General features: G+C 32.0%; 5 protein-coding genes and 3 long non-coding RNA genes across 10 annotated transcripts in view; 2 read left to right on the top strand and 6 right to left on the bottom strand.

The window, feature by feature from the left end:
• The window catches only part of LOC100746103 (elongation of very long chain fatty acids protein 6), a 27,773-nt gene extending 11,709 nt beyond the window's left edge, over window positions 1–16,064 (top strand). The window contains exons 2-3 of the mRNA XM_003490229.4: window positions 12,577–12,982; window positions 13,258–16,064. Coding sequence (XP_003490277.1) covers window positions 12,657–12,982; window positions 13,258–13,804 — 873 coding nt within the window. The 5' untranslated portion in view covers window positions 12,577–12,656 and the 3' untranslated portion in view covers window positions 13,805–16,064. The remainder of the gene's footprint in view (window positions 1–12,576; window positions 12,983–13,257) is intronic.
• On the bottom strand, window positions 833–1,669 carry LOC112212983. Its single transcript, XM_024368267.2, has one exon. The coding sequence runs from the start codon at window positions 1,351–1,353 to the stop codon at window positions 1,054–1,056; it is 300 nt and encodes a 99-aa protein (XP_024224035.1). The 5' UTR covers window positions 1,354–1,669; the 3' UTR covers window positions 833–1,053.
• On the bottom strand, window positions 1,891–18,142 carry LOC117151757. Its single transcript, XR_004461868.1, has 3 exons — window positions 17,241–18,142; window positions 16,204–16,207; window positions 1,891–1,904 (listed from the first exon to the last, which is right to left on the bottom strand). It is a non-coding gene; the product is annotated as an uncharacterized LOC117151757 (long non-coding RNA).
• Window positions 4,635–5,754, bottom strand: LOC117151762. The gene is made up of 2 exons (XR_004461874.1): window positions 5,672–5,754; window positions 4,635–5,194 (listed from the first exon to the last, which is right to left on the bottom strand). It is a non-coding gene; the product is annotated as an uncharacterized LOC117151762 (long non-coding RNA).
• On the bottom strand, window positions 12,791–13,259 carry LOC117151761. Its single transcript, XR_004461873.1, has 2 exons — window positions 13,098–13,259; window positions 12,791–13,006 (listed from the first exon to the last, which is right to left on the bottom strand). It is a non-coding gene; the product is annotated as an uncharacterized LOC117151761 (long non-coding RNA).
• Window positions 18,143–18,641: 499 nt separating the features above from the next.
• On the bottom strand, window positions 18,642–22,023 carry LOC100743556. Of its 2 annotated transcripts, none has more exons than XM_003490208.4 (2): window positions 20,685–22,023; window positions 18,642–20,166 (listed from the first exon to the last, which is right to left on the bottom strand). In XM_003490208.4, exons 1-2 carry the CDS (start codon window positions 20,821–20,823, stop codon window positions 19,478–19,480), a joined length of 828 nt encoding a protein of 275 aa, XP_003490256.1. In that variant the 5' UTR covers window positions 20,824–22,023; the 3' UTR covers window positions 18,642–19,477. The 2 variants fall into 2 exon arrangements, with proteins under 2 accessions (XP_003490256.1, XP_012242138.1); XM_012386715.3 differs by having other exon boundaries at window positions 18,642–20,431; window positions 20,685–20,824.
• A 360-nt stretch (window positions 22,024–22,383) lies between these two features.
• Window positions 22,384–23,860, bottom strand: LOC100743437 (transmembrane protein 242). The gene is made up of 2 exons (XM_003490207.4): window positions 23,309–23,860; window positions 22,384–22,960 (listed from the first exon to the last, which is right to left on the bottom strand). The coding sequence occupies exons 1-2, from the start codon at window positions 23,349–23,351 to the stop codon at window positions 22,584–22,586; spliced, it is 420 nt and encodes a 139-aa protein (XP_003490255.1). The 5' UTR covers window positions 23,352–23,860; the 3' UTR covers window positions 22,384–22,583.
• A 211-nt stretch (window positions 23,861–24,071) lies between these two features.
• Window positions 24,072–26,253, top strand: part of LOC100743314 (rap1 GTPase-GDP dissociation stimulator 1-B) — a 26,396-nt gene continuing 24,214 nt past the window's right edge. For both annotated transcript variants that reach the window (XR_001102353.3, XM_003490206.4), the window contains exons 1-5: window positions 24,072–24,210; window positions 24,675–24,803; window positions 25,013–25,246; window positions 25,646–25,812; window positions 25,989–26,220. Coding sequence is in view for 1 of the 2 variants with exons in the window: in XM_003490206.4 (XP_003490254.1) it covers window positions 24,201–24,210; window positions 24,675–24,803; window positions 25,013–25,246; window positions 25,646–25,812; window positions 25,989–26,220 (772 nt within the window). In the remaining variant the exon portion in view is untranslated. The remainder of the gene's footprint in view (window positions 24,211–24,674; window positions 24,804–25,012; window positions 25,247–25,645; window positions 25,813–25,988; window positions 26,221–26,253) is intronic.

Genomic DNA, 26,253 nt, shown 5'->3' with positions numbered 1-26,253 from the left:
AAAGAAGGCGAAAAGATAGAATAAAAATTTTTCGTTCCAGGCTTTGTTTTCGAGAAAATCGACTTTGAATTTTCGCTCGGTACGCGTCCACTTTATCGCGTCTCGTTATAACGGATCTCACTGTAGATCGTTGTCTCGATGGAAAAATTAAAAAGAAATTTTTATTCTATATTTTCGACTTCTTTTTTCGCGTAGAATCACCCCCTTTCCGCTTGTACCACCAGTTACCAACCACCCTGTATAATAAAAAATATATAATATATTATAATATACGCTTAGGTATAATTCTTTCGGCCGCCACTAAAAGGGTTAATGATCGAGGAATGGGACGTCTCTCCTTAGCACGTTGACTGACACGTCACCCGTATTCGGGTGACAGCAAAGTTTCTGATAGGGCCGCGTATTCGGGTGACGCTTATTTGGCTACTCGAGAAGGATCGCCGTAGGTATTTGAAAAGATATTCCACAGGAAGTAATAAAACTATTGAATTGTTGTAAGAGTAATACGAAAATGGTTTATTAAGAAAATTATTTAGAATGTAAAAATTCGAAGCATTCTATACAAAGCTGAGTTTGGTCGGGACAAATTGGATAACAAGTTATTGTTTTCTTTAAATTCTCCCGTGTCTGATCCGTCCGTTCGACGTCTTTTATCCGCATAACATAGTTTGCACGCGCGTCGAATGTTTCTTCCGGAATTATTTTTCCGAACGGCGATATTATGCTGACTCTTCTTCCGGAATTAGTTTGCACGCGCGTCGAATGTTTCTTCCGGAATTATTTTTCCGAACGGCGATATTATGCTGACTCCGTCGAAGACAAGGATTTTTTGTATTTTCAGACAACCCTAATAATTTTCCAGCTAATAATTCTCTAAATCTTCTAATATTTACGTTCTTCCTTGTTGCAATCTTCTGATACAAGCAAGTTTATTATTTCGTCATCAACGACCAGCTCAAACACATCATATGGATTGACATGGCCAGGTAATTGCCTAATGAGGCCGTCTATCTTGGGGAAAGGAAATGATTTCTGCCAACCACTAAATTCATTTCATTCATCAAATTGAATCGTACTTTCCTCGGTATCATCAGTTCTTCTTTCTTCCTTAATGACCAATTCTTGTAAAATCTCGTCAACAGTATCTTCGTTACGTTCAATGTCACTACGATTACGCTTATCAATATCCGAATCAGAATCAGACGATGTAACTCTATTTATATCTTTATTTCTAGGAAATCTGATTTCTTCCTCATCGCTGCTATCCGAATTTGTATAATCCTCGTAAAAGCCTTCTTCTTCACTGCTATTTGACTCACTAAGAAATAAGTTCTCCATTTCTCTTTTCGACATTGTAACGAATTAGAGTATAGATTTTAAGTTCTCTAAAATATCGATGGGAGTACCTGGCGGAGTACGCTTGGTACAACGGCACTCATGGCCCGAAGGAGATTTCATTGAAAATACGCGCGGCAGTCAACGTGTTAAACTTATTGCTCCACCGCCTATGTATTCGAATAGGTGAGTATAAATTCAGTTATACGAACATTAGCTCCTATCACCTATACGAACGAAGAAACGATAGTGGAAGAGAGAGTTAGTGGGCTCCTATTATCCGAACGATTCAGTTATCCGAATCGCCCTGCTTGTCCCGAACTGCGTTACTAGAAACAGGGACAAGTTCGTCCCTCAGGTTCCCCCACTACCGTTCTATTCTCCTCGTCGCGTCTACAACTATCGTTGTAGTTGTATGCAGACTGTCGGCTAATGGCGGCGGGAGAGGAGAGACGGGTGTACAAATAACGTTGCGTTGTATAGACGCGACGCGGAGAGACGCAAGAGCGAGACATGCGACGTAGGGGTAGAGTGGCAATGGTAACGTCGGGGGACACTTGTCCCTGTTTCTGGTAACACTGTCATCGAACGGTTTTAATAACTGCCATTGTACTAGCATATAGTTTTACTCGTGTTAATATTCGAACACATAAATACGTAAATAATTTCCTCCTAACAATAACGTATAATCGTACGATAGATTTTTACCGCAAAAATTATCTTGTTTTGCACTTTTATTTTCATGTCGCAACAGCTTTATCATGTTCTGTATTTTTAATTATTTTTTATGTTTATTTTATCTGATAACAATTATTCGTAATATTTTTCGTCCTTACTTTCACAACGAGTATCTTTAAATTCCATTAGACACGTTTCAGATAGAAACAGAACATAAAATTATGCATCTATTCGTCTCGTCTCTTTTGTATTCTTTGATCTGTTTATTTCATTATTATTATTATTATTATTATTACGAAACGATTTTAATACAGTTACATAAGATGAAATAAACATCATGATGATTATCTTTATTATAGAACAGGACGTTGTTCCTTATGTAACAATGAAATGTTTTTTATCGAAGTAAATTCAGTTTTTTTCTTCGTTAGATTTTATTTCTGAAGAAATGAATTCAGATTCGTTTTATAGATTAATAACGATATTATTCGCTAGTAATACTTTATATTTTTGTAATTTTTATATAACTATCAAGAAACAGTAATTCCACGATTTTAAGTAATTATATATCGCTCATTTACGTTACGTATCAAGCAATTCTTATTCTACAAAAATGAAATAATCTTATTTATTTATGTTCAATGCAGCCTTTTTTATCTTCATATTTGACCGAAAAATCTCTCAACGTTTTTAAATTCTTATAGCTTATTTCCTTCCATTAGTATGTATTATGTATTCGGAACTTATTGACTTGCAAATTAATTCGTAAACTTAATTAATCCGCAGAAAAGTAAAATTATTTCGAGGGTATTGACATCGAATTTAAAGTTAAAGCTATGATACAAGAATTCACTATAAAACAGAGTAAATTCTATAGTAACTGAATCTCCTGTCGCGTGCACGAAATAAATAATCGTTTAGTGATTATCGCAATTATAATGCAATTATGATAACCCCATTTGTCAGTATGTAATTATCCATTCATATTATAAATGAATTAACTCTACACAGCGAATTGAATGAAATACGTTATTTTACCTGTTCACAATGGAAATGTCAGTTGTGCTGACATTATTCATTCTTCCTTCTTGCAAATCGGAATGTCGGTTGTGCTGACACACTGTTTCGAGTCTCACAAACGTATCTCGCTATATGCATGCGAAAATACTTCCTTTTTAGTTAATGTAATGTACTTGACAGTGTAATGAAAATTATTTCCTCGCAAAGTCAAACGAATCTCCCTTAATTTTCATCACATTAAGTAATTATTAGTAAAACTGTATGTGTTCAAATAAAATCGTTAAAATTAAAGAGGCTTATTTGTTCGAAATTGAATAATTGTCGAGACAAAGTCGAAAATATGAATTTTATATTTAAAACTACTAACGAGATATATTTTCCACTATATAGGTGGTTCATGCTAGTTAGTCTGTAATTTTCAAAGCGTGTTCGAAATATTATTTATTTCTTATATTTCTTTAAGTATTGAATTATCGACTTTCTGATTAACATTGCTCAACAAGCGACTTAATGTTTCGAAAAAAAAAACTTTATCGAACAGCGTCAAAAAGTTTCTCGCCTGCACCGAACATAACGTTTTTACGTACGTTGATATTGCTACAAAATGCGATAGCCAACGAATATTTTGATAACGGCATTGTTAACGGCCACGTAGTGACCAGGGACGTGCCCTAAAAGTTATGAAATTTTTATAGTCGGAAGATGAGACATTAGATTTTAATGCGCGAGCAGTAACGTATTTTACAAATACAAATTCGCAGTTACGTCGTTATTGCATTGGAATGGCGATATGCCTGAGTCATAGCTTATCTTTCTCGTTATACGCGTCACACGCATATGACGCGCTAGTTGCTTTCTACAGCCCTCAGCGTCACACGTATGTAGACTAAAAGGTCTAAAAATCGCTTGTACTCAAACATTTACAACTATTAAACATTTTCTTTTATTATATATGTCGGAGATGAAAGGACAGCGGGGCTTTCCGTCTAGAATATTGGGAGAACTCCTTAAAAACCTTAAGTGTAGCTATAGTGAAAGTCTGGACTAGGGTATTGGGATTTTTCACTGTCCTTTCATCTCCGACATATATATAGAAATATATATCGTATTACATTATAGTATATTGAGAATGTTTTTTTAAATTAATGCAGTAAAATCGTATATTTATGGAAAGTTGAAATACCGATATGGCATTTGCTTTAAGTGCAATTATAAGTGACGGCTCAACCATAATTTCTTTTCAATGATTATAAATTATTCTTAATATTCATAAATTAGCCCGTGGACGGCGACATTTTCCGTAAACGGCGGTAGCGATATGTTGAAATAAACTAATCTTCAATGCTTTCTCATAAACTCTGTTCTTAATTGCCGAGTTAACAGTTGCATCATGGCGGCCCTACTTAAGAGGGCGCGCGCGGTCGTAGGTGCAGTAAATTTTTTTTTAAAATATTTATTAAAATTACAATCAATTCTCGCGTTGAGAATTTTCAGTAATTTTTCTGGCGTGGCGCAGTAACATGGCTAATTATTTATAATAAGTTAATACTTATTATAGATAAGTGTAATAGGTGCAGTAAATGACATCCAAATTCTTCGTAGAGTTTATCGAAAATTTACTGTTCAAAACGATTGGTGGATTATAACAGAGGAAAAAAGAAAAAAATATTTATTTAAAAAAGAATAGAAATAAGAAATTAAATCATATCATTTCTCGTGGAATTCTTTAAAATGGTCGATGCAATAAACTGATAAACCGGTCAAACGCGATCTTCCACATCTAAAGAATATTTAGCATACTTAGCATATTGGATGCAATTAAATTAATTTAATCGGAATCCAGAACTGTTTACAGCTACAAGTTATGTAACAGGTAAAAAATTTTTTTGTAACTTCAGCTGCCAAAACTCTAAAGATCTAAACATGGAGGGGAAAACATGTCAGAATGAAATATCATATAGTTTTAAGAATAATATTTTTGATGTCACCTTACGTAAACTTCAATGTCATACGAATGTATATCAATTTTTATATGTGTCCTGTAACTCATGCATGTCGGATATCAACAGCGTGGTTTATATCTCTATCCTTCTTTCATTCCTTTACCAGTTATAACAACGCTGGCTATTACATACAATGGGTTAAGAAAAGAGACAATTTCCTGTAAATATATCTCCTTCTATATAACTGTTCAGATAAATTCCTAACCTATACCCAATTAGTGAATGGCTATTGTTCACGTGTATTCGCACTCGAAATTTGCCTGATTCATCGAACCTATGCTTAGTTTAATCGTGATCTCACAATCCGAGCCTGTCAAGTGAACGTACGATCGAAAAATGGAAGGGGAACGAGTCGCGTGAGAATCCCAACTTGTTGACATTCTTGTTGTTGATAATAGCTAGATGATACTTACCAGATCGTTTAACCTCTTGCCCTACGGCGTCGCGTGAGACTCGCGATATGATTCACGGGTCAAGGAAAGAAGTCACGTTTGTCAGTGATATATATTGCTCATTTATGCCCACAATGACATTATTAAAAATTTGTAGTTGTTGAGTTAATAACATGCAGAGGAAAAAAAAGTTGTTGGTACTTTTTACGAGTCGAGTGTTGTAAGTGAGGTTATGGAACTTACCGTACGAGGAGACTTGGGCCGCTATCGCATTGTGACGTTTCCAATTAATGTGCGTATCTATCTTTGTAATTGCGATAAGCCTCTCAAGAATAATTTATAGTCATCGAAAAGAAGTTATAGTTGAGTCGTTACTCGCAACTGTAAAGCATATCGGTATTTTAACTTTCCAGTAATATATAATTTCATTGCGTTAACTTGCAACGAGGAAAGAGAGGGAGAAAACGAATTTTATTGGTCGGTTTAGCGCATTTGACTCCCGTCGTACTTTCAATTGTCTCCGGCAGACATTTTCTATTTCCACATTAGCGTCAATTTGGAAACGTTATTCCTAACGATAGATAGTGAAACAAGCGTTATTCAAGGGCAATTGATAATGGAATATGATCATCAAATTGTTTCCAATTTTCAAAACGAATTCTTTTGGAAATGAGGCCTTCTTTCAGTGAAATTCGTCCTTTGGAAAATACTATCTTTACGATAATAGTAGTATTTTTACTATCAACTCGAAGCTATCGTAAATTCTATTAAGTGTGACATTAATGTAGATACATATATATTATCTATCTTATTAATAACAGATTTAGCATATTTTGTGATAAATTATTCTATATGATAAGCAACTCATTTTCCTTAACTTCATTTTATTAGAATATATTTCGATTTATCAAACACATTTACATAAATGTTCAACGTTCGCATTGAGATTGATGAGATTCAGTTCAGAAATTTTGTTACTTACACTTTTTTTCATATGCTGATAGATAAACCTAATTGGAACGCGTGTAATTGGCGCGTAATTGAAACCACTTCGAGAAATGTTTCAAATAAAAGTTGGATGGTTTCGAGGGGAACGTAATTTGACGCGATTAATTTTTCCGTAGGAGGATGCACAGAGGACACGCGTATATGTCAAGTTTTTAAGTTGTTATTGCGTTTTCTTTCTTGCACATATAGATTCTTCGATGCGTTCTACGTTAAAACATATTACGAAATCTTATGAATTGTTAATTTTTGAAATATTCCGCCCTAATTTCACGTAGAATGTTCCGAAGAATCGATGAATATAATATGTACACATAAATATGTAAAAAGAAATATAGCACCGTTTACAGAAACGAACTTGACCTTTGTACGAGTTCCACGCATCCTCCGACAAAAAAACACCCATAATACGTTAAATTATGTCCCGCCGGAACCGTTCAACTTTCACTTAAAACATTCTTCGGTAAAATCATAGTCCTAAAAATAACTCCCGATGTATCGATATCGAGTTTCAGATTTCAAGATAATATACATTTAGAACGACGCACGAAAGAAGCAAGAATTCATTTATTTATAGAAACGTAATAATTATAGGAATAGCAATAATCGTATTGATGATGAAGTGAGCTGCGTAAGAAAATGAAAATGAACTACGTGTCACGATGTAGGTTATCGTTCAAAATGAATATTTTCTCTAGAGGTGGATAAAATTTTGAATGGAAAATGCGAGAAAAGTCTCGCTGTCTGGATGTTTAAAGGCTGTTAGCGCAGTGAAAAAAGAGAAAGGAGGCAGAGAGTGATTAGGAAAAGTGGGTCGTGGTGTGAAATATTATGTGAGGTATACCACGGAATAAATTAAGATAATAATTGTAAACGAGCCTTTAAGCACATAGTCTTTAACAATACAGAGTTGTCGTTCGTCATTTGTGAATTTCTATTACAATTTTTCAACGTTTATATCGACGATTATTATATCAACGGTTTTCAATATTTATATTATATATATATATTTATTTATTTATTTATGTACAGTTTGTAATTAAAGATGTCACCGACAGCGATAGAATTATTTATCGCTTGAAACTTTATCGGCGCTATAGTAAGACTTAAGTTGGTTAGTTTTCGGCCATTTGAATATTAAATTTCAATATTATAACATTTGATTATTAAAAATTAAAAAAATAGCTGGTTTCAAATAATAAGATAGATAACCTTGACAGTTTTAGCATATACAACCTTATATAGAATCTTCCTTTGAAAAATAAAATTTTCATCCTGCAGAGTTGCGATTGACATCAAAACAAAGTTAAAGATTTAATAAACTGTCACTCTTAGATAACTGTAAACTTAGAAAATCAAATTCTAACGAGTTTCTGCATGTGCAAATTATTATCTATACTCTGAAAGATATATACAATACATATTATTTTCCAATGGTGTTTTTTTTTTTTTTATCAGATTTGCCATTTTATTTTCATAGAGTATCAAATTCTTCCACTTCGAAAATGAGTTCTAAAAAAATATTATTTGATATTACCTATCGGTGTAAATTAATGATTTCCCCCTTGGTATGATGAGACTAGAGTATATTCACCGAGGGGAAAACCTGCTAGATATTAGACTCATAAATTTGTTTAAAATCTCCCACGTACTGTCAATTTGCTGTTCAGAACCGACATTGTATATATACGTAATATATACGTATACGTAAATAAATGAAAAATTGCATATGATTTATTTTTATATAATTTATATAATTACGAAACTTTAGTTATTCCATTTGCTTGTTAGTTACTTTAACTAAGCTAAAAAAAAGCTACTCATAAGAAAAAGCAAATATTAACAAGTTACCACTTTAATAACATAATATCTGTATCGAATATGATACACCGGACGCCAGTCATTCTAAGCCCCACGTTTCGTAAATAATTCCGCTCGATTTCTGAACGTTTTATTTGTCATTCCTGAGAGTATTATAACACGCTACACAAATAACTTACAGCGTACTACAAAAAATATACTTTATGTATGTTGTGTTGATGTATAGGATGTATAAAATTCTTTTAATTTAAAAGTCAAAGTTTATTTTTAATAGGCAAAAATTAAGCATTTTTAAAATTGTATAAACTGTGGCATATTGAAAAAGAAACAGTGAATTTATAACAAAATGCAAGATATATTTGTCAATATTACCATTATATATAAAACATTTTTCCGCATTTTCAATAATTAAAGAAATAATACAGCTGTATTATAAGAATTCATTAATACGTACTATATCTGCAATATATTCTTACACGTATTATTTTTACAAAGAAATATGTATTTCAATACATTTTTTAATACATGATGTGTACATAATCTATGATGATGCACCCTATGAACACATTATTAGTTTTTTATCGTTATGTATTATCGAAGAAAGCAAAAGAAGCAGATATTCTAATTTCTAATCGAGTTGACAGCTAATTTCCCTTAAATTTCTTGAGAAGTGAGTTTGCAACGATTATTCCCGCCATTATTCGTTATTATAGAAAGCAAAAGAAGCAAGAATTCTGGGTACTAATTTAACTTCGTATTGTTTGAAAATCGCATTAGTGCAGATAATACCAATACTCTGATGCAATATTTTCGCGCTGGTAAATCTAGAAGAATAGTCATCCAAGCCATATGATAATAATAAAGAAAATAGAAAAGATTTCGTAGACGCGAAGTTTGGCGCCTCCTACGAGACATCTGGCGACTTTTAGTTGAACTTTCGAAGACTAGTGTGCCCGCGCTTTGATATGCACTGCCGATTATAAGTATTTCAATACTTCTAAATCATTATAAATACTATTTATTGTAGCTTAAAAATACGTACAAAATTTCTTCATAATTTAATTGTACGACAGATTTTTTATAAAAATTATCTTATTTCGTTTGCGTTCCGCAAAATTTTGCAATAATTATAAGAAGCTTTATAACGCTGATAATAAGTTATACTAGAATACATGGAACGATAGAGACAGAAATCTATATAGACACTGTGTAACGTCACTACTCGTCCAGAGTGGTACAAATGCTTTTAGAATATTAAGGAAATGTTAATACATTACAAAAAATGACAAATAACAAATTTAATAACACTACTCCTAAATAAATATAACATTGCAATTCAATAGAGGTCACTGTACAGCGGTATGCTTAATTAATACATGTCATTATGGATTATTTTACATATGAAATGAGTACCACGTATAATATTGATCTTTAACCTAATAATCGAACTGTTCTTTAATTAAAAACTTTTACAATCGTGAAATTAAAAGATAATGAATGCAAACCAATTTTAAGTACCGATTGTAATTTTTCCAAATATATATAAGTATGACATAATTCGTTATAAGAATTATATCATATGCGTATCATGTGCGTATATATAAATCGAATATATCATACGTACGTATATCGAACTCTAATCTCAAGGGAAGAGCTACAATCTTCGAATTGCGAAGGATTTGTCTTATCGAATTTTTCGAGGAACAAAGAGAAGAGACAAATTCAAATTTTAGAAGTGAATTATTTACTATAGATCCTGCCATAACCAAACGAATAGTTAATCAGCTTGACTTCTAAAAAGTGATGTATCACACGTAATGTGATTTTTTATTAGAATTTTTATTTTCTACGATACTTATACATAAGCAGTTGATTTATTTCATTTAACTGGAAACTATACTTCATTCGAGTGATTATTTGACGTTGAAAAGGAATACTTGAATATGTAAATAAAGTAATATCTAATAATGTGCATTAATATATATGTATGCATATTCACTCGCTTCTTGGACTTTCAAGAGTCATAGATCATACAACATACTCCTGTATTTGCGTATTTTAAATTTTCGCATAATTGTTTTAGAATTTGCGTGATAAAACCCGTACTTGACAAATTTTCAAACGCCATTTTTTCAGGAGTGGATGATCCTATGAATAAATCTTATTCTGTATTTCCGACTTGTTTTCACAGGGAGTGCAAATTTTATATTTTATATTGTTTTATTTGTATGATGTATAGATAACATGAAAAAGGAAATAGTTCTGGATATTTGAATTTTACTATGATAAATTTATCACATAAATTTATTAAATTCATATAATTTTCTAAAATGCGAAATATCATATAATAAGAGGATTTATAAATTGGACTACTTAGATCAGAATTAGAGACATAGATAATTGATTGACATAACAAATATTAAACTTTAACATTGAAACCAATTCTAAACCACTGAAATTGATTAATAATAATACATATATAATAAAATATATTGTACATGGTTATTGCTGCAAACTTAATATTTGCAGTGTAACTGTATAGATTCTATGTAATAAGAATTACATACACGGAAATCTACATACAAATGAATTATAAAACAAATATTTCACCAATTAAGTAATTGACAGTATATTTGATCAATCATTAATAAATTGATGATTATATAATCTGTGGCAGTATGCATAAATAAACAAGCCAAGTGTTTAGGTTATTAACTCCACGCTCTTTTTATAGGTTATAAATATAGAAGGCAATAAAACATCATTTATTATTACGAGCTCGTATAATAAATGAGTTATGAATATAAATAAAAAAGTAATAATATTTCTTTGATATAATGTTGGCTTTTACTATGTTTTCAAGCTAGTGTTATTCTTAACCTTATTACTGCATAGCAATTACTATCACATTTTCCTAAACGATGGTATGCTGTTTATATGCAAATTGCTTTAATTTTCACTTCACTTTGTACAAATTAGCGAAATTGTTTTGCATACTTGCTCGTTCGTTCTTATAATTTGCCTGCTGTTTCTATTTGCATATATTTTCTACTTCTAAGTTTACTATAAATTACATATTATCATATCCAATTAATTTCGGCGTTTACTTCTCACATATTGCACGATCTATTAGATAATGGTACTTTGTCATAAAATGTCTATTTTCGGTGATTCGAAAATAAAATCGAATATTTTTAAATATCAATACTTCCGTGAGACTCGAATTCTTAAATTAATCATCGATAGTATTTTTGTATTGCTTTCGAAAACTTTTATAAACTTTGTACCGTGGTCTTTCGATTCTTATCAAGGAATTATCCGATTATATCATTAACACAGTAATATATCTTATCAGACTCGAAGTACGTGCTGTACAACCAGAATTTATCCTGTTGCGAAAACTGACACCGTAGGTGTTTGAACTTCGCAAAAGATTCCCTGGCGATTGACTTCTACTAAGAGTGGAAAGATGACCTTGAGAATGTCTTCGTAGCTGTCGCGGCTTCGACCAAATATTTATTTCATCTCAGCCTTATCTCAACCGAACCAAAATGCTCTGGAAAGTGTATATACGATCCTTAAGTTCTGCGAATAACTTCTCTAAGAAAACAGAAAAAAGAAAAAAAAAAGACGCTTTGTCTTCTTGCGACATCATCGTGAACTTAACACGTGTTGTCAGCAAGCGATTGCATAAGGGTTTCGACTTACGTAGAATAAGCTCCTGCCTGGTTGTATCACCTATTCTGAAACACTCTACATGTATATTTAACTAACAAACATGTGCCGATATCGATGTGTCGTCCGATTGCTGAAGAAGCGGGATAATCCTTGTTGATATGGCATGTAATAATAATAACAACTACTGTTGCGCACAGATATGCTGCGCGATTCGTTATATAGAAAATTATACATACCAAGTCGTAGTTTCTTCTTATGCTCATGCCACATTATAGATTTATGCTTTTATTCATTTATATCTTTAGAAGCCCTTTATCCTTTGTTTGCTGACAAATATTCTTTGTCAACTTCTTTATTCGGTAGCAAATACTCTTTTACGCAGTCGCTCTTTTATTTGAAAATAAATATTACTAAAGAAGGAAGGAAAAGAGAGATTCAAAAGATTGCCGGTTGGTGGCAGTTCTCAATCATCGTAGCGAAATCGGAATGAACAAATGGGGGGAGTAGCCGATATTTCTTCGTATTCGTTGTAGCATACCTTACTGTATCTTATTTATAATTTATCGTTTGCAAGATTTGTAATTTTTATTTTAATTTTCTAGATTAAAAAAATATCTGAAAGATTGTTTTCTTCTCTGTTCCAGTCAATAGGCGACGGAGGCAAGAGGAAGTGTAATTTCTTTAACTCTTCTGCGGCTAGCGGATAGAAAAAGGATACTTCAAGATGAATAAAGTGGATTATATGGAGGTCACTGTACCTAACTATTCGTATGTCTTCAACTTCGAAGAGACATTCATTCATATGGATACTAAGATATGGATGACGAAGAATTGGACAAACTGTTTTTACTATTGTGGCATTTATATGATCCTAATTTTTGGAGGACAGCATTACATGTCGAATAGACCAAAGTTCGAACTGAGAGGCATACTCGCACTATGGAACACACTGCTTGCGACGTTCTCTATTATTGGATTTACTAGAACAGCGCCAGAGTTGATTCACGTGTTAAGGCATTATGGGTTTTACCATAGTGTTTGCATACCAAGGTGATTTCACTTCTCTATCTTATTCTGTAAAATATTCATAATAGTTTGAATATTACTTATTAGTTAGATATTATCATGGAACCATTTCTTATATTTGATATTTTAAAAGTCTTACTCAAGCGTAGAATTCAATGCTTGAATGTATATTTAATGTATATGAAATGTATTGAATGTGTATGAAAATGTACCGCGGTCTCGATACCCCCGACATACGAATATTTGAAAAATTTCAAAGCCGGACAGTTTGATCTAATGCTTGCATATTTTCTTTCCAGCTTCATTGAACAAGACTGTGTGTCCGGTTTCTGGACGTGGATGTTTGTCTTGTCGAAGCTTCCAGAACTTGGCGACACAATCTTCATCGTGCTACGGAAACAGCCACTAATCTTTTTACATTGGTATCATCATATAACGGTTCTTCTCTACTCGTGGTTCTCATATTCGGAATACACAGCATCAGCCAGGTGGTTTGTCGTAATGAATTACTTTGTTCACTCCATAATGTATACGTATTACGCTTTGAAAGCAATGCGATATAGACCACCAAAGGGGATCGCCATGCTGATCACTACGCTACAATTAGCACAAATGGTTATTGGTTGCCTTATAAATATTTCGGCTCACCAGTACCTGGAAAGTGGCCAAATCGATTGCCACATTACGCGTGTCAACGTCAAACTTAGTCTGCTCATGTACTTCAGCTATTTTGTACTCTTCGCTAAATTTTTCCAGAAGAGTTATCTATCTAAATCTAATAACAAAGTAGGGAAGAAGGTTTACGCTAATGGAACAGTGGAGTATGACAAGCTCAAGGTTAATTAATGCACACTACAATTTTTGAAAACTTTTTCTATAGACCCTTTCCAGGAACATTCCTTGAAAACGCTTTTCAATAAGATTTCTTTCAAAGGCGTTATGGAAATGCATTTCAAGAAATGGCCCTTGAAAATTTTTTTTAGGAGTCTTTGTTAATTCAAAGTCGTAAAAACTGGTTGCAGTAGAGTGAAAGTGGTGAAAGGTGGGGTGGAAATTACTTGAAAATATAGCACATTGAATTTTACAATAATATTAAATGTTGCACAGTGAATTTAGTAATAAATTTCATGATAACTTGTTTAACGCGTCTCACGCGTTGAACACGTTATTATAGAATTAATGAAAGAAGAAGGAGCTTCTCCTTAGAGACGTCTTGAAACTTTCGTTTGTTTAGGGACGATTTCAAAATAAATTTCTTGGTGAACTTTTTTCTTTACGCTTCTTTATGAAGTTAGCACAAAATTTGGTAGAACGAGGATGGAGACATAATATTTAAAAACATAGTAGGAATGTATTATTTAATATTGAACTATTTAATAATGAAGAAAGCATATTAGATTTGAACGAAATTCGCCAACAAATAATTGATATATTCTTATTACATTTAATATGTTTGACATATTTATTGTTATGGAAATGTATAAATATGTTGAGATATCATAAAGAATATATAATTATCTGCATATGCAAAGTATGGATAATATTAAAAAATATATATCGTGATCGATCTTTCGTAAGAACAGCCGAAATCTTTTTTCACGTTGCTCGAAAAGAAAAGAAAACAAACACAAAGAATTGTTCCCAAGTCTTGTTCTACCGGAATAACGATAAAAAAAAAAACGAATTACTTTTGAAGAAGTCAGAAAGTATGGAGAAAGAAAACCATAAGTGAAATTTCATTAGGCCTACCTCCAGAACGAGCTAAGATATTCTTCGTAGAAAATAGTAAAACAAAACGATAGGTAATAATCGAAAACCGAAATCGTAATCCCAATTGATGACCATTTAAGAAATGAAAGAAAATAATAAAAGAAAGAAGAGGATTTATAATTACTATTTTCTATCGTGACTATTTTGTGCTGCTAGGAATAATAAAACGGGCAGCTTGCCGACGTCTTTTTACTTTCAAAGTGCAATCAGTCTTATAGAGAGTGTTTACTCCTTTCGTTTATAAATATTTATATCGCATAATTTATTTTGTATGAAACTTTTGTACAAATTGTTATTTATATTTATATTGATTTATTTAAATCATTGCTAATAAAAACACTTTTGGCATGTCATAACGAACACAACTACAATCTTTATTCAAGTCATTGGGTGTGATAAATCTTCAAATTATAAATTTAATCAAGACAAGGAAAGCAATAGCGATGGATTCTCTTTCACATAATTTTGTATCATTAACCGGCGTGGTACGGACAACATGAGCCAATAACTAGGATTAATTCTAAAGTCAATCCACGCAAACATTTCAGAAATGTTTATTATGTATCGAGTATGTGGTATATGGTATTGTTATGAAAAATATTAAGAGCATTCTGCGCAATATACCTAGCTGCCACTGAACTTTTTCGTTAATTCTTGTAAAAGGGATGATTTTCGATTATTTATGTAAAGAATTGTTTATGTCTTAGGCGAATCAATGATCTGTAAGCAAGAATTGAATGGATACTTTCTGCAGGAATGGCTGTTCTTTGAAAGATGAATTGTTGTCCGATTCTAGTCGCATAGTCAGGACGAAAGCATTTTTTAGCTGGAATGGAAATTAAATTAACGAATTCAATTTTCAAAACGATTATTCACGCCGCTGATCGACGCGCACTTTCATATTTGACGTTTTTTAAACGCTTTCCTTTTCCACATTTTGTATGATACTTGATTGGATGCAACGTTTTGTTCTTTTTCTGATTTATTACATTCTTTTTAATTCCTCCCAAATCGCACAAATATCGCCAATGAAAAATTCGAAACCCTTACTTCGACTGAAGTATACACTTTAATGCAGAGACTTTAATTTAAAAATAAGCATTTAGCTTATACGAAGTGGTAATAATTATTCTAGTTTGTGTATGTTCCATTTCTAATTGTTTGGTTATTTGGTTGAGAATATCGGAGGGAAAAAACAGTCCAAATATTTGATTTAACAGTAAATATTGCCAAAGAGTTCTTACGTTCGATTCGAATTTGCTTATTTATTTAACAAAATAATATTAAAACGACGACGATAATATTCGTTGAAAGGTGCGTGTTTCATTTGGTGGATGAAAAGAATTTAATTACTCGCCTTAGGTATTTATATACGTAAGTTATATTGTAAACATGATTACGCGTGACGCAAGGTGAATAAAGATAAATACGCAAACTAATTTGTAAAAGATATTTGCAATAATTAAGAATTCTACTCAACTATAAAAATATATGTTGTAAACATATTTTATTAATCTACGTAATGTTATTTTCATGTATAGAAAAGAAACGATCAGAGTTTAGGTTAATATTATATATTTAAAGAATTTGTTACGCGATGGTTGAATATTACAAAATATCGTTGAACAAAATTATTGCAAATACTTGTGTTAAAGAAATTTTCCTAGATCAAGCATATGATCACTGCTCTCTTGTGTCGATGCTGTAATCATAATCGATTGATTATTAATTAAGATATTATTTATTTGAGTGCTGCTTTTATTCACCGATAGCGCTGCGATCGGGTTAATTCTAAAGCTGACTTTTCCATAGATTTTTCATAGGGGAATTATAGAGAGAAGCAAAATAACGAAAGCCTCAAATATTTATACAGGTAATATTAAAATTAAGCATTACATTTACTACGTCGCAGGAAAACACTTGTAACTGCTCTGTTATCGCCGTTGATTGGTGGTAATCGCGTGTAACGTATCAGCGAAATTTTTTTAAAGAGAATCGAAAAGAAATAGTTTTTTAGATCATCCAGCGCTAAATACACAGAGAAGTGTAAAGATAGATTCGACGATCGATTAATTAAGTAAACAGACGAACTTCGGCTTTGAAAGTTGAAACAAGAGTAAGATGATGCTTACGATTGAAACAAGCGAATGCAAACGGAATGAAAGCAAAACTTTAGAAGAGGTTCGACGTCAACAACGAAATACGAAATACAGAGGAACAAAAAGAGAATTCTGCCTGCTTTGATATCTGTTTAAACGAATTCTAGAACCTTCAACTTCTCTCGTTGAGTTATAATTGAGGAATAAGGGGGAAAAAACAAGAAATGTCACAAAATAGCTTCCTTGAGAAAATGAACTTTCCATATTTTAGCCCACTAGAAGGCGAACAATATTCGATCAATTTAACTGTATTATTCGTAAAATAAAGTATACGCCTTAATTAGACACGTCATAAAAGAGCATGATTGGTAACCTATTAATTATTTTTATTTGCCTTTCGCTCCAGTATCTACGGTATATTTAAAATCTTTAACGTTATTTTATGGGGAGATTTTGAACGTTGCAAGCATTATGATTTTGTTAACACTGCAGTCCGAGTTCTCACACACGAAGTATGTTACAAAATGTAAAATCACGAGAGATGAACATTCCTTGTTTTTCCTCTTCTTATTCGACGAGACCAATGGAAGATCGGTAAATCCATAGGAACAATCTAGGGAGAAAAATATTTTTTGGCTCGATTCGATGTCCTTCTAATGGTATAATTTAATGCGCAATGAGAAATAAAAATTGAAGTAACTCGTTGAAGAAAAGAGGACGAAAGAGATAAAAAGTTGTATGTGTGTATGTGAGAAAGGAATAAAACGAGCGTGATAGGAAAAAAATATCATTGTATGATTTTGTTCTTTTTTTTTTTTTCTAAATTGATGATCTTATAATTTCATTTGTTATTATATATGCTTTTTCTTTACTATACATAAATATTGTATATGAATAATAATAATAATTTATGATGGAAGGTGTGAAGAAGATGTTTATTTTTTAATTGTTGGATATTAAATTGAATTTTCTGATTCAATTTCTTGTCACTCCACCAAACTTAATATACTTGGACCTGATTAATTACTATATAAGTGTTATAGACAAAGGTATCTTGAAAGTTAACCAGTCGCAAATATGTAGTATTCGACGACCGGTCGTATATAGACCTTGTCGTACGACTCACCAATGTCGGTCCGATGTAATTCGAACTGATTTGTTTCTTGTCGCATCGCACGCACGGCGTTCGGACCTTTATTCACGCGCGCGAGGGAGGAAAATGCATTTGATGCATATCCGGCAGCGTACTATCGGGTTATGTAGTTGTATGGCTCAGCTGTCTGAGATGATGTGCGACAAAACCCACTAAAACCCTCTCCTCGTTACTGCCGTACGGCGGACTCAATGGCCACCTTCGCAGCACGGTATAAAATGCGCTACCTTGGGATTTCAGTTTGAACTAAACAGGCCCGTTTATTTGCATCGGACATTAATATTTGTTCTTCCTTTATTATTTCAGGTTTGTATGACACTGTTGTTACTTATTTTAGAAACGCGTATTTACGTTTTTCGTCTTCTCCTTTGACTAATTTGAATTTCCTTTTCTCCTCACTCTCTATCTTTCACTATAATTATTATAGTCGCCTTGAAACAATCTCAAGAATGACTAAATTTACATACTTTTTCAAGAAAAATTTGCCAGACTCCATTTAGAATAGTACAAAATAAAATGTTCGAGTTTATCCAGCCTTTGTCCACAATCCCAGTACGTCTCACTTTACCTGACGTCCCAACTCTTTTCCTGAACGAATCGAATATTCCGTGTCCTGTCAGAAGTTGCACGCAGTAGTAACCAATTTCTTACTTTACTTTTCCTAAAGAAGTATGAGACCTTGATAAACCTTCTTGTCCAGTTGTCTCGCTTGTACTGCGTTCCGTTCCTATTGCCATTCATCTTCGACTTCGTTGTCAATTCTATTCCTAATTTCAGACAGGCTGGTTTCTCGATCTTCTGCTTCAGTGTAGAAGAACCGTGCCGATGTGCGTTTCTAAATTCTTTCGTAAGCTCGTCTTGCTTCTTTCTTATTTGCGCCTTAATATAAATGGGAATCGGTATCGGTAAAGCCGAGACCATATGACCATTGGAACGACATCTGTTGCGTGATGTCCGTTGTAGAAATATGTACATATTACCGTATATCGAAATGACGCATGTTCCTAGTGAGGGGGCTTCAATGTACGACGATAATATGTTTCTACAACGAATACAGCGGACCTTGTTTCAACGCTCGTATGGTCTTGCTCAAAGTACGTATAAACGACGTTCGGGTCTAGCAACCGTTTTATAACAGGCGCTAAACATAAACCAGATCTCGAACACTCGAGAGCGCGATTAGTATATATAATCGTGTTCGAGAGGGTCGCACAATAAAACTTGGGGTGTCGCATTTCAAAAACGGTAAAAAGGGTTGAAATCCCTTGTTTATCCCTTATTTTTCATCTCATTCAGTTATATGTTCGTGATCTTGTTGATACAGAATAATCAACAAAGCTTGTGTAGTTTTAACTGTGCTTATAAATAAGTTATTGGGGAATATATAGGACAAAGCTGAATACATATTTAAAATCGTATAAAATTTAATAGAATTATAAAATATTTCTTTATGTTATTTCATAACTAATTATACACATTGTAATACTATTATACATATTACAGTGTCAAAGGATCGCCGGTAGATGTCCCAGCCTGCGAATCACTTGATAAACTCGAATTTTCATGAATTAACTCCTTAATTAACAAACTTTGAATTTTATTCCTAATTATTAATTTTCGGATAGGATCTAATCGTCTGAGGGACGGTACCAGGGACTTTGCAAAATGCATGTCTTCGTCATCTTGCTCGTGTCTCTCGCATAGGCCGTGTTCGACGAATGCCGGAAGTTTTTTCTTTTCCATCTCTAACATATCTCTTCCAAAGTCAGATAATGTTCTTTTTCTTCCTCTCGAATGGTGATAGATTGACGTATTATGGAGACGTGGGATTTCGGGGGATTCTTCAAATCTAGAGCTATGAGTATCGAAAGTCTCGAGATGACGCGGTGGCGTTATCCTTTCAGACGCTTCCGTTGTATCCGCAACTTCTTGCCCCAAATCTTCAGAGTTCGTGTCCGTTTCGGAATTCAATGTATCCGTGCTGGGTACATTGTCGAAATTGCTCGTCATTTTTGTTAGCACCATAGTGTCTTTTAAAAAAAAGAGCATTTCGAAAAACACCCACTTCCCTTTGTAATCGCTCACAGATATACTAGCAGACTCTCCAGAACGGAGCTTCTTCACTTTTTTCAGTTCTCTTTGGAACTGGTCCCTTAAATTTCGCCATTTCGACTTGGCTTCCACTTCTGAAATAAAATACCCTTTTGTCCATTTCAGACAAATTACCTCTTCGTTTGGAATATGACAAAGTGCTGTTTCAGCCATTGCTATTGAAATATGTCTTGCCATTTGGGCACAGCTTCTAGAGGCTTCTACAGACGAGTCGAATGAGTGGCGAGTGGCCAGAATCAGAAGTAACTACTCGTCTTTTTCCCGTCGCACTTCCGGAAGAAGTATGGGAGAGCGCGATGTCCTCCGTCTTGCACGACCCGTCTGTATGAGCCTTTGAAGCTATAGGAACCAATGTTGACAGTGCGATTAGTATTACACAGTATTAAACAATACTTCGAATTACAATGATATAAAGAGAAATTATTTGGTATTAAGTGAATTATCAAATTACGGAAGAACCGTTGGTAGCAGCGTCGGGGATGAGAGAAAAATCGTCTACTTACATACTTTTTTAACGATATTATGTACATAAAGAAGCAAACATATTTTTAAAATTTTCAAACTATCAGATAAGTACATTTAGACAACTTACTGTCTTTTTTTAATACTACTGCCACATTTTCCCATTCCTTGTCCACTAACACTCGGTTTTTGTAGTTTTCATCCCATCTATTCCATAAAACAGGCCTTTTTTGCACTTCAGAAATCAATAACTGTGCGAAAGTATGCATACTAGACGTCGTGCGTGCGATGCGACAAAGAACAAACTGGTCTGAATCGTCTGAATCTCATACAGCGCAATAGCGCAACCGACAAATACGACCACGGTCGTGAATGCGACGTTGTCGCATTGCACGCGACCGTAGAACGTGCTTCGTTTATGTATTACCGCGTTGGTTGATTGTTCAGACGACAACAATATCTCACCACTGTTAGCTGTACATCAATTAATATGCGATTCAGTTAGTACAGAGCTTGCAGTTACCGAAATTCAGTTGCATATGATTTATATTTTATATATACATTAAAAGTCTGATATCTGATAAAATTAACTGCAATATTAAGGTATTTGTAGCGCGACAATATCCCTCAAAAGTAAAGCACGGTGAAACTCGAGATCCCTACGCTCCGCGCATGCTTGAGATTCTCCCTCCACGAATAAATTTCTTTGTTGTCTGTACTTTCTTCGTACGCATACCAACAGGCCATTTAAAAAGGGATAGTGCGGCAACTTTGGCGCAATTTCGTCGCAACTTAGGGCATAATAGATATACGGCATGTTGGGCATCAAAAATACCGATATAATATACTTCTATACATACAAAACTTTCATTCGAAAACGCTGAGGTCCGAGTTGAATTTTTCTTTAATAAAGATTTTTCTAGCCATTTTACATAACATACTAGCCTTTTAACGACTTCGTAGGAACTATTATACTTCCTATGAGAATTATGTGTTAAAACTATCAATTTTAAAGGTCATTCTATTACCCATAAAAGAACAGCAAAATTTATGTTGCCTACTAACATACCTACATACCATACCACTATCTTTGTATCACAATCATGGTATAACATATTCAGGGTCTAGCCAATCTTCATTTAGGCAATGACTATCTATATTAGCAATAATCTTGCAATAAGGCTATAATTTTGTTTTTTCGCACATAAATAAATGATTTTATAAAATTTGAAGTAACTGTTCTGATAAAATAATGTTCAATTCTATTAATCCAAAGTGCGATTGGTTAATAAAATATTTGTAAATATTCGGGATATATCAAGAATCAAAGGTTTTAAAACGCGTGATTTAAAAATTTCATGAGAGAACTTCGTGTTATTTCGTTTAAGATTACTTGTGGTCCTTTTTTGACCTTACGAAATTATGGTACACAAAAACGATATTATCATATATATCTAATCAATGTGAAAAATTAATTGTATATCATTTTATTAATCTAAACAAAACTTATTATTTAAAATAAAATTGCAAATTTTATAAATGAACGAATGCGTAATTAAAAGACATTTATTTTACACAGATATACTAACATAGTTATTAAACATAATAGCTTACTCTTACGAACAAACATATGTTTAACTATTTGTCTTTTAAAAAAACTATAATTAAAATAATATTTTATATTCCTTGAAGAAAATTTAATATGATCAAACTTTTAGGATTGTATATTAATAATGTACAAATATATACATATATACACTATATATACACAAACACAAAATGAAATATTACATTATAAATATCAGTTATTATATGACAAACCAGCGATATAAAATTCCTCATTTATTTTACTGTACACATTTAAAACTACCCTTTTATGACTTAATGTCAAATAATTACTTTTGTGATTTTTGGTTTTTAGTATTTCTTAGATCTTTACAGACTTCAGATTAAAAATATTTCTTAGATCTGTAAAGCTGTAAAAAATACTTTAAACCTAGAATCTTGTCGAATTTATATATAAGTAAGACTATTTTTCTTTGTCCCATTCTTCAGAGACATATCTCAGTAAATCTGTAAGGTTTTCAAATTCAGTTCTACTCTGAGGAGGATCATTTTTTGGTATTTTTGGTAAAATATTTCCAACTTTTAATCGAAATTCTTCGGCAGTTGAAGCTCCAGAAAGCTTCCAAATACCATAAAAAAGTATACCACAACCACCAACTGCCCAAACAGAACCCCATAATAAAGCTCTTGTAGCAAGTGCTGCTCCGGACTCAGGAAGACCTTTCCCTCCCATAAAACCAATATCAAAATTTTTACTGTCTTTTTTTTTAACTGATGATAAAGCATTGAAAAAACCAGCCATAACAGAGATTCCTGCTACTCCAGCCAGGAACAATGTTTCTGAAACATAAATTGATAAAATTGGTAAAAATAGAACTAGGTTATGTATGATATTTCAAACTTTATCACATGGAAATGTAAAATTGTATAAATTTGAAATTGATCTATGTTTGAATTTATTACCAGCGAACTAAACATAAATTTATTCTATACTATTTCGTTAAATTGTAAGAGGTTAATATAAATTTTGTACTTTTCATACATATCTAATAACCTTAAAATAATATAAAATGAAAGAATATAAAAAAATAATACGTTTAAATTGTATTTAAATGTGGATCACGAATCACTTTAACTAAAGGAGTATTAATACTTGAGTTATCAAACAATCTAAATTTAAATACATACCATATAATTTATCTTTCTTCTTCTTTGGTACTGTCTCTGACATGATTATTTTTATATCACTTTCTATTTATTGTTGTAACATATCATAATATTGAAATAGTAGAATTAAAAAGGTTTTTCGCAAAATTTCAAAGGAAACACAAATAAAACAAGATGCAGAACCGGCACAAAGTTGTTTCTTTACCGGTTACTGCATAAATTATAACTTTTAATAGACATAAATATATTTTGCATTAAATAAATGTATTGCTATTGCATAAAATGAAAAATATACAAATGAAAATTTAGAACCTAAAGAATTAATTAAGTTTAATTTTATCTGAAAGGTCTAGCTAGTTTCTTGGAGCGCTTTGCACTAACAGCACGTAATTGGTGGTATAGTATTTCGTTGTCCATAGTTCATGGATTGAACGATTTTTAAAACTTGCTTATAACTAAAAATCAGGAGGAATATTTAGATAAAACTAATCTTAAATAATTCCTTACGTTTTAAACTTAAGGCCTTAGAAGACAAAAAGTTCTGTCTAGGAGCCGAAAAAATTTGGATCGTTTCATTTTGTCACCTGTAGATTGAACATAAATATTACATACATATACACACTTCAGACGCAAATATTTCAATACAATATCAATTTAAATTTATATTATTTGAAACTAATCCTCTTTTTCTATATGATTATTCAATATCACAATATCACTTATTGGTAGCATGTGAAATTGCATTAAGATTCCTTTAGTTGCTACCCTATAGAAAAGTGTCACTTTCTTATCTAATGATTCACAATTTATGGAAGTTTCTTTAAAAAGATGTTTCCTTCTCATTAAGTAAATTGCTACTTACATTACAAAAAAGTTCCATTTGTACAAAATTCGAAATTAAAATAGGAAAAATATGATGGAAGGTAGTGTAATAAAAACTATGTTATATATCGTATAATCGGTGATAAATTTCCGTCTATTTTTAGCAATAATTTCAAGTTAGAGAAATATTTCATGTCAAACCTTATTGACAAGTTATTTTGTTGACTGCTTAAATTGTTTTTTTTAAAGTGCTTTTATGAAATTAATGTTAAATTAATTTTATATATTCTGTAGTGTCTACAACTTCAAGAAAATATAAACTATCTGTATTATAATTATAGCGTTATAATTTAAAGATAAAATGTTGTAAATTAAATATCCAAAGAAATACATTTTTTCCTTGTATACTTGACATTATTTCTATATATTATGTCTGTAATATATTAAATAAAATACTTATATAAATTTGGAGCTGTCTAATATATATTTTATGTATTTAATATATATGATTTGTATTGATTATATGTTTATGAATTATATTACTATATGTTCATCATTTTTTTAGGTGAATTGAAGGACAATATTGATAAATTAGTTGAAGAACTGCGATTCGTTGTAAAATCTGAGAAAGAAATTGAAGATATTATTCAAGTGTTAGATTCTATTGTGAATGTTAGCAAAACTTCAATTGGAGGTATTAGCTATTTTTTGTCTTCCAGTTTCAGTTTAGACTTAAATTAATATTTGGAAAATATATATAAGAATTACTAATTGTTACAAAATATAATATTTATTACTTTTGTTTCAAACTATTATTATAAATTCATGAGAAATGCTATCAACTTTGATATTTTAGTCTATAATTTATACTTCTAATAACAGACAAATTTTATTTGTTTTTAGAAGCTACTGAATTTACAATAGATGATGTTTTCCTAACCTTATTGCGTCATGAATCTAAAGAAATTATTGCAAAGACTGCTAAAGCAATTGCTGAGATTGCTAAAAGTGAAAGGGGAAGAGAAAAATGCACTACCACAGATCTAGTAAATGCATTAATAGATCTATTAAAAGAGGATCGCGTTGATGTATTGACACAGACTTCCAGAGCCTTGGGAAATATTTGTTACGAGAATGGTAGGGAGCTTTAATCCCTAATGATCCAAATTTTGTTCATGTATGTAGTTAACATTAAAACCATCATTATTATAATATATCACTAATAGTAGTAACACGAATGGTTTCTATCTTTTGATTAATTTCTATTGAATATACATTTTTAACTGCATGAAGTATCATTAAAATGATTCTCATAAAAAATAAAGTTCCAGAAATTAAACTTATAGCAACTTACAAGATCAATTTATCAAAATTAAATCTATACAAAAGGAAAAACATGTTATAGGTACTGTTAACAAATAATTAATTTGTATATTAATAAACTAATTTGTAAATTAATATTATAATATCATTATTTTGCATGAAATCTAAGACTATATGGATATTATTATAATAATATTGACAAAATTATTATAGAAAATGGTAAAAAGTTTGTTGAGGACAAAAATGGGTTGATATCAATTTTGGCAGTATTGGAGAAAAGTATTACGTTGGAAAATGTAGAAGGTGCACCATTTCTTCGCAATGTTGCTGCAGGACTTTTGCTAAACTTTCTTATTGACCGACCGTCTCTTCATACAGAGGTATAATATTTTTATTAATATTTCTCTTGTTTGCTATATCGTTTCACGATTGTAGCTGTATTAGTATAATTGTCAAACAGTTTACCTTACATGCTCTCTGTATATTATATAGAATATAAAATTTTCATTTAGAATAATTTTATTTAAATACTAATCTTTCTTTATTTTCTTCTTAGGCACTGAAACAAGAAGTAGTGCCAATTATCTGCAGTATTCTGGAAATCGATGGAATTACAGGTGGAGAGGCTGCAATGCATTCTCTTTTGATACTAGGAATACTGAATGATGCTAACATAATATTTTTAGATGAAAGGGTTATGAAAATTTTAATAAATATCTTATCCACTGATACATCATCAGAACTTTCTGAAATGTGTTTAGAACTTCTTCATGGACAAGCAGAAGATGGTACCTTTTTATATACGTTTAATTTAGTTATTT

The sequence above is a fragment of the Bombus impatiens genome, unplaced genomic scaffold, assembly GCF_000188095.3.
Source record: "Bombus impatiens unplaced genomic scaffold, BIMP_2.2 scf_0417, whole genome shotgun sequence".
Taxonomy (NCBI): Eukaryota; Metazoa; Arthropoda; class Insecta; order Hymenoptera; family Apidae; genus Bombus; species Bombus impatiens.
This window is presented reverse-complemented; position numbering and strand designations above follow the sequence as displayed.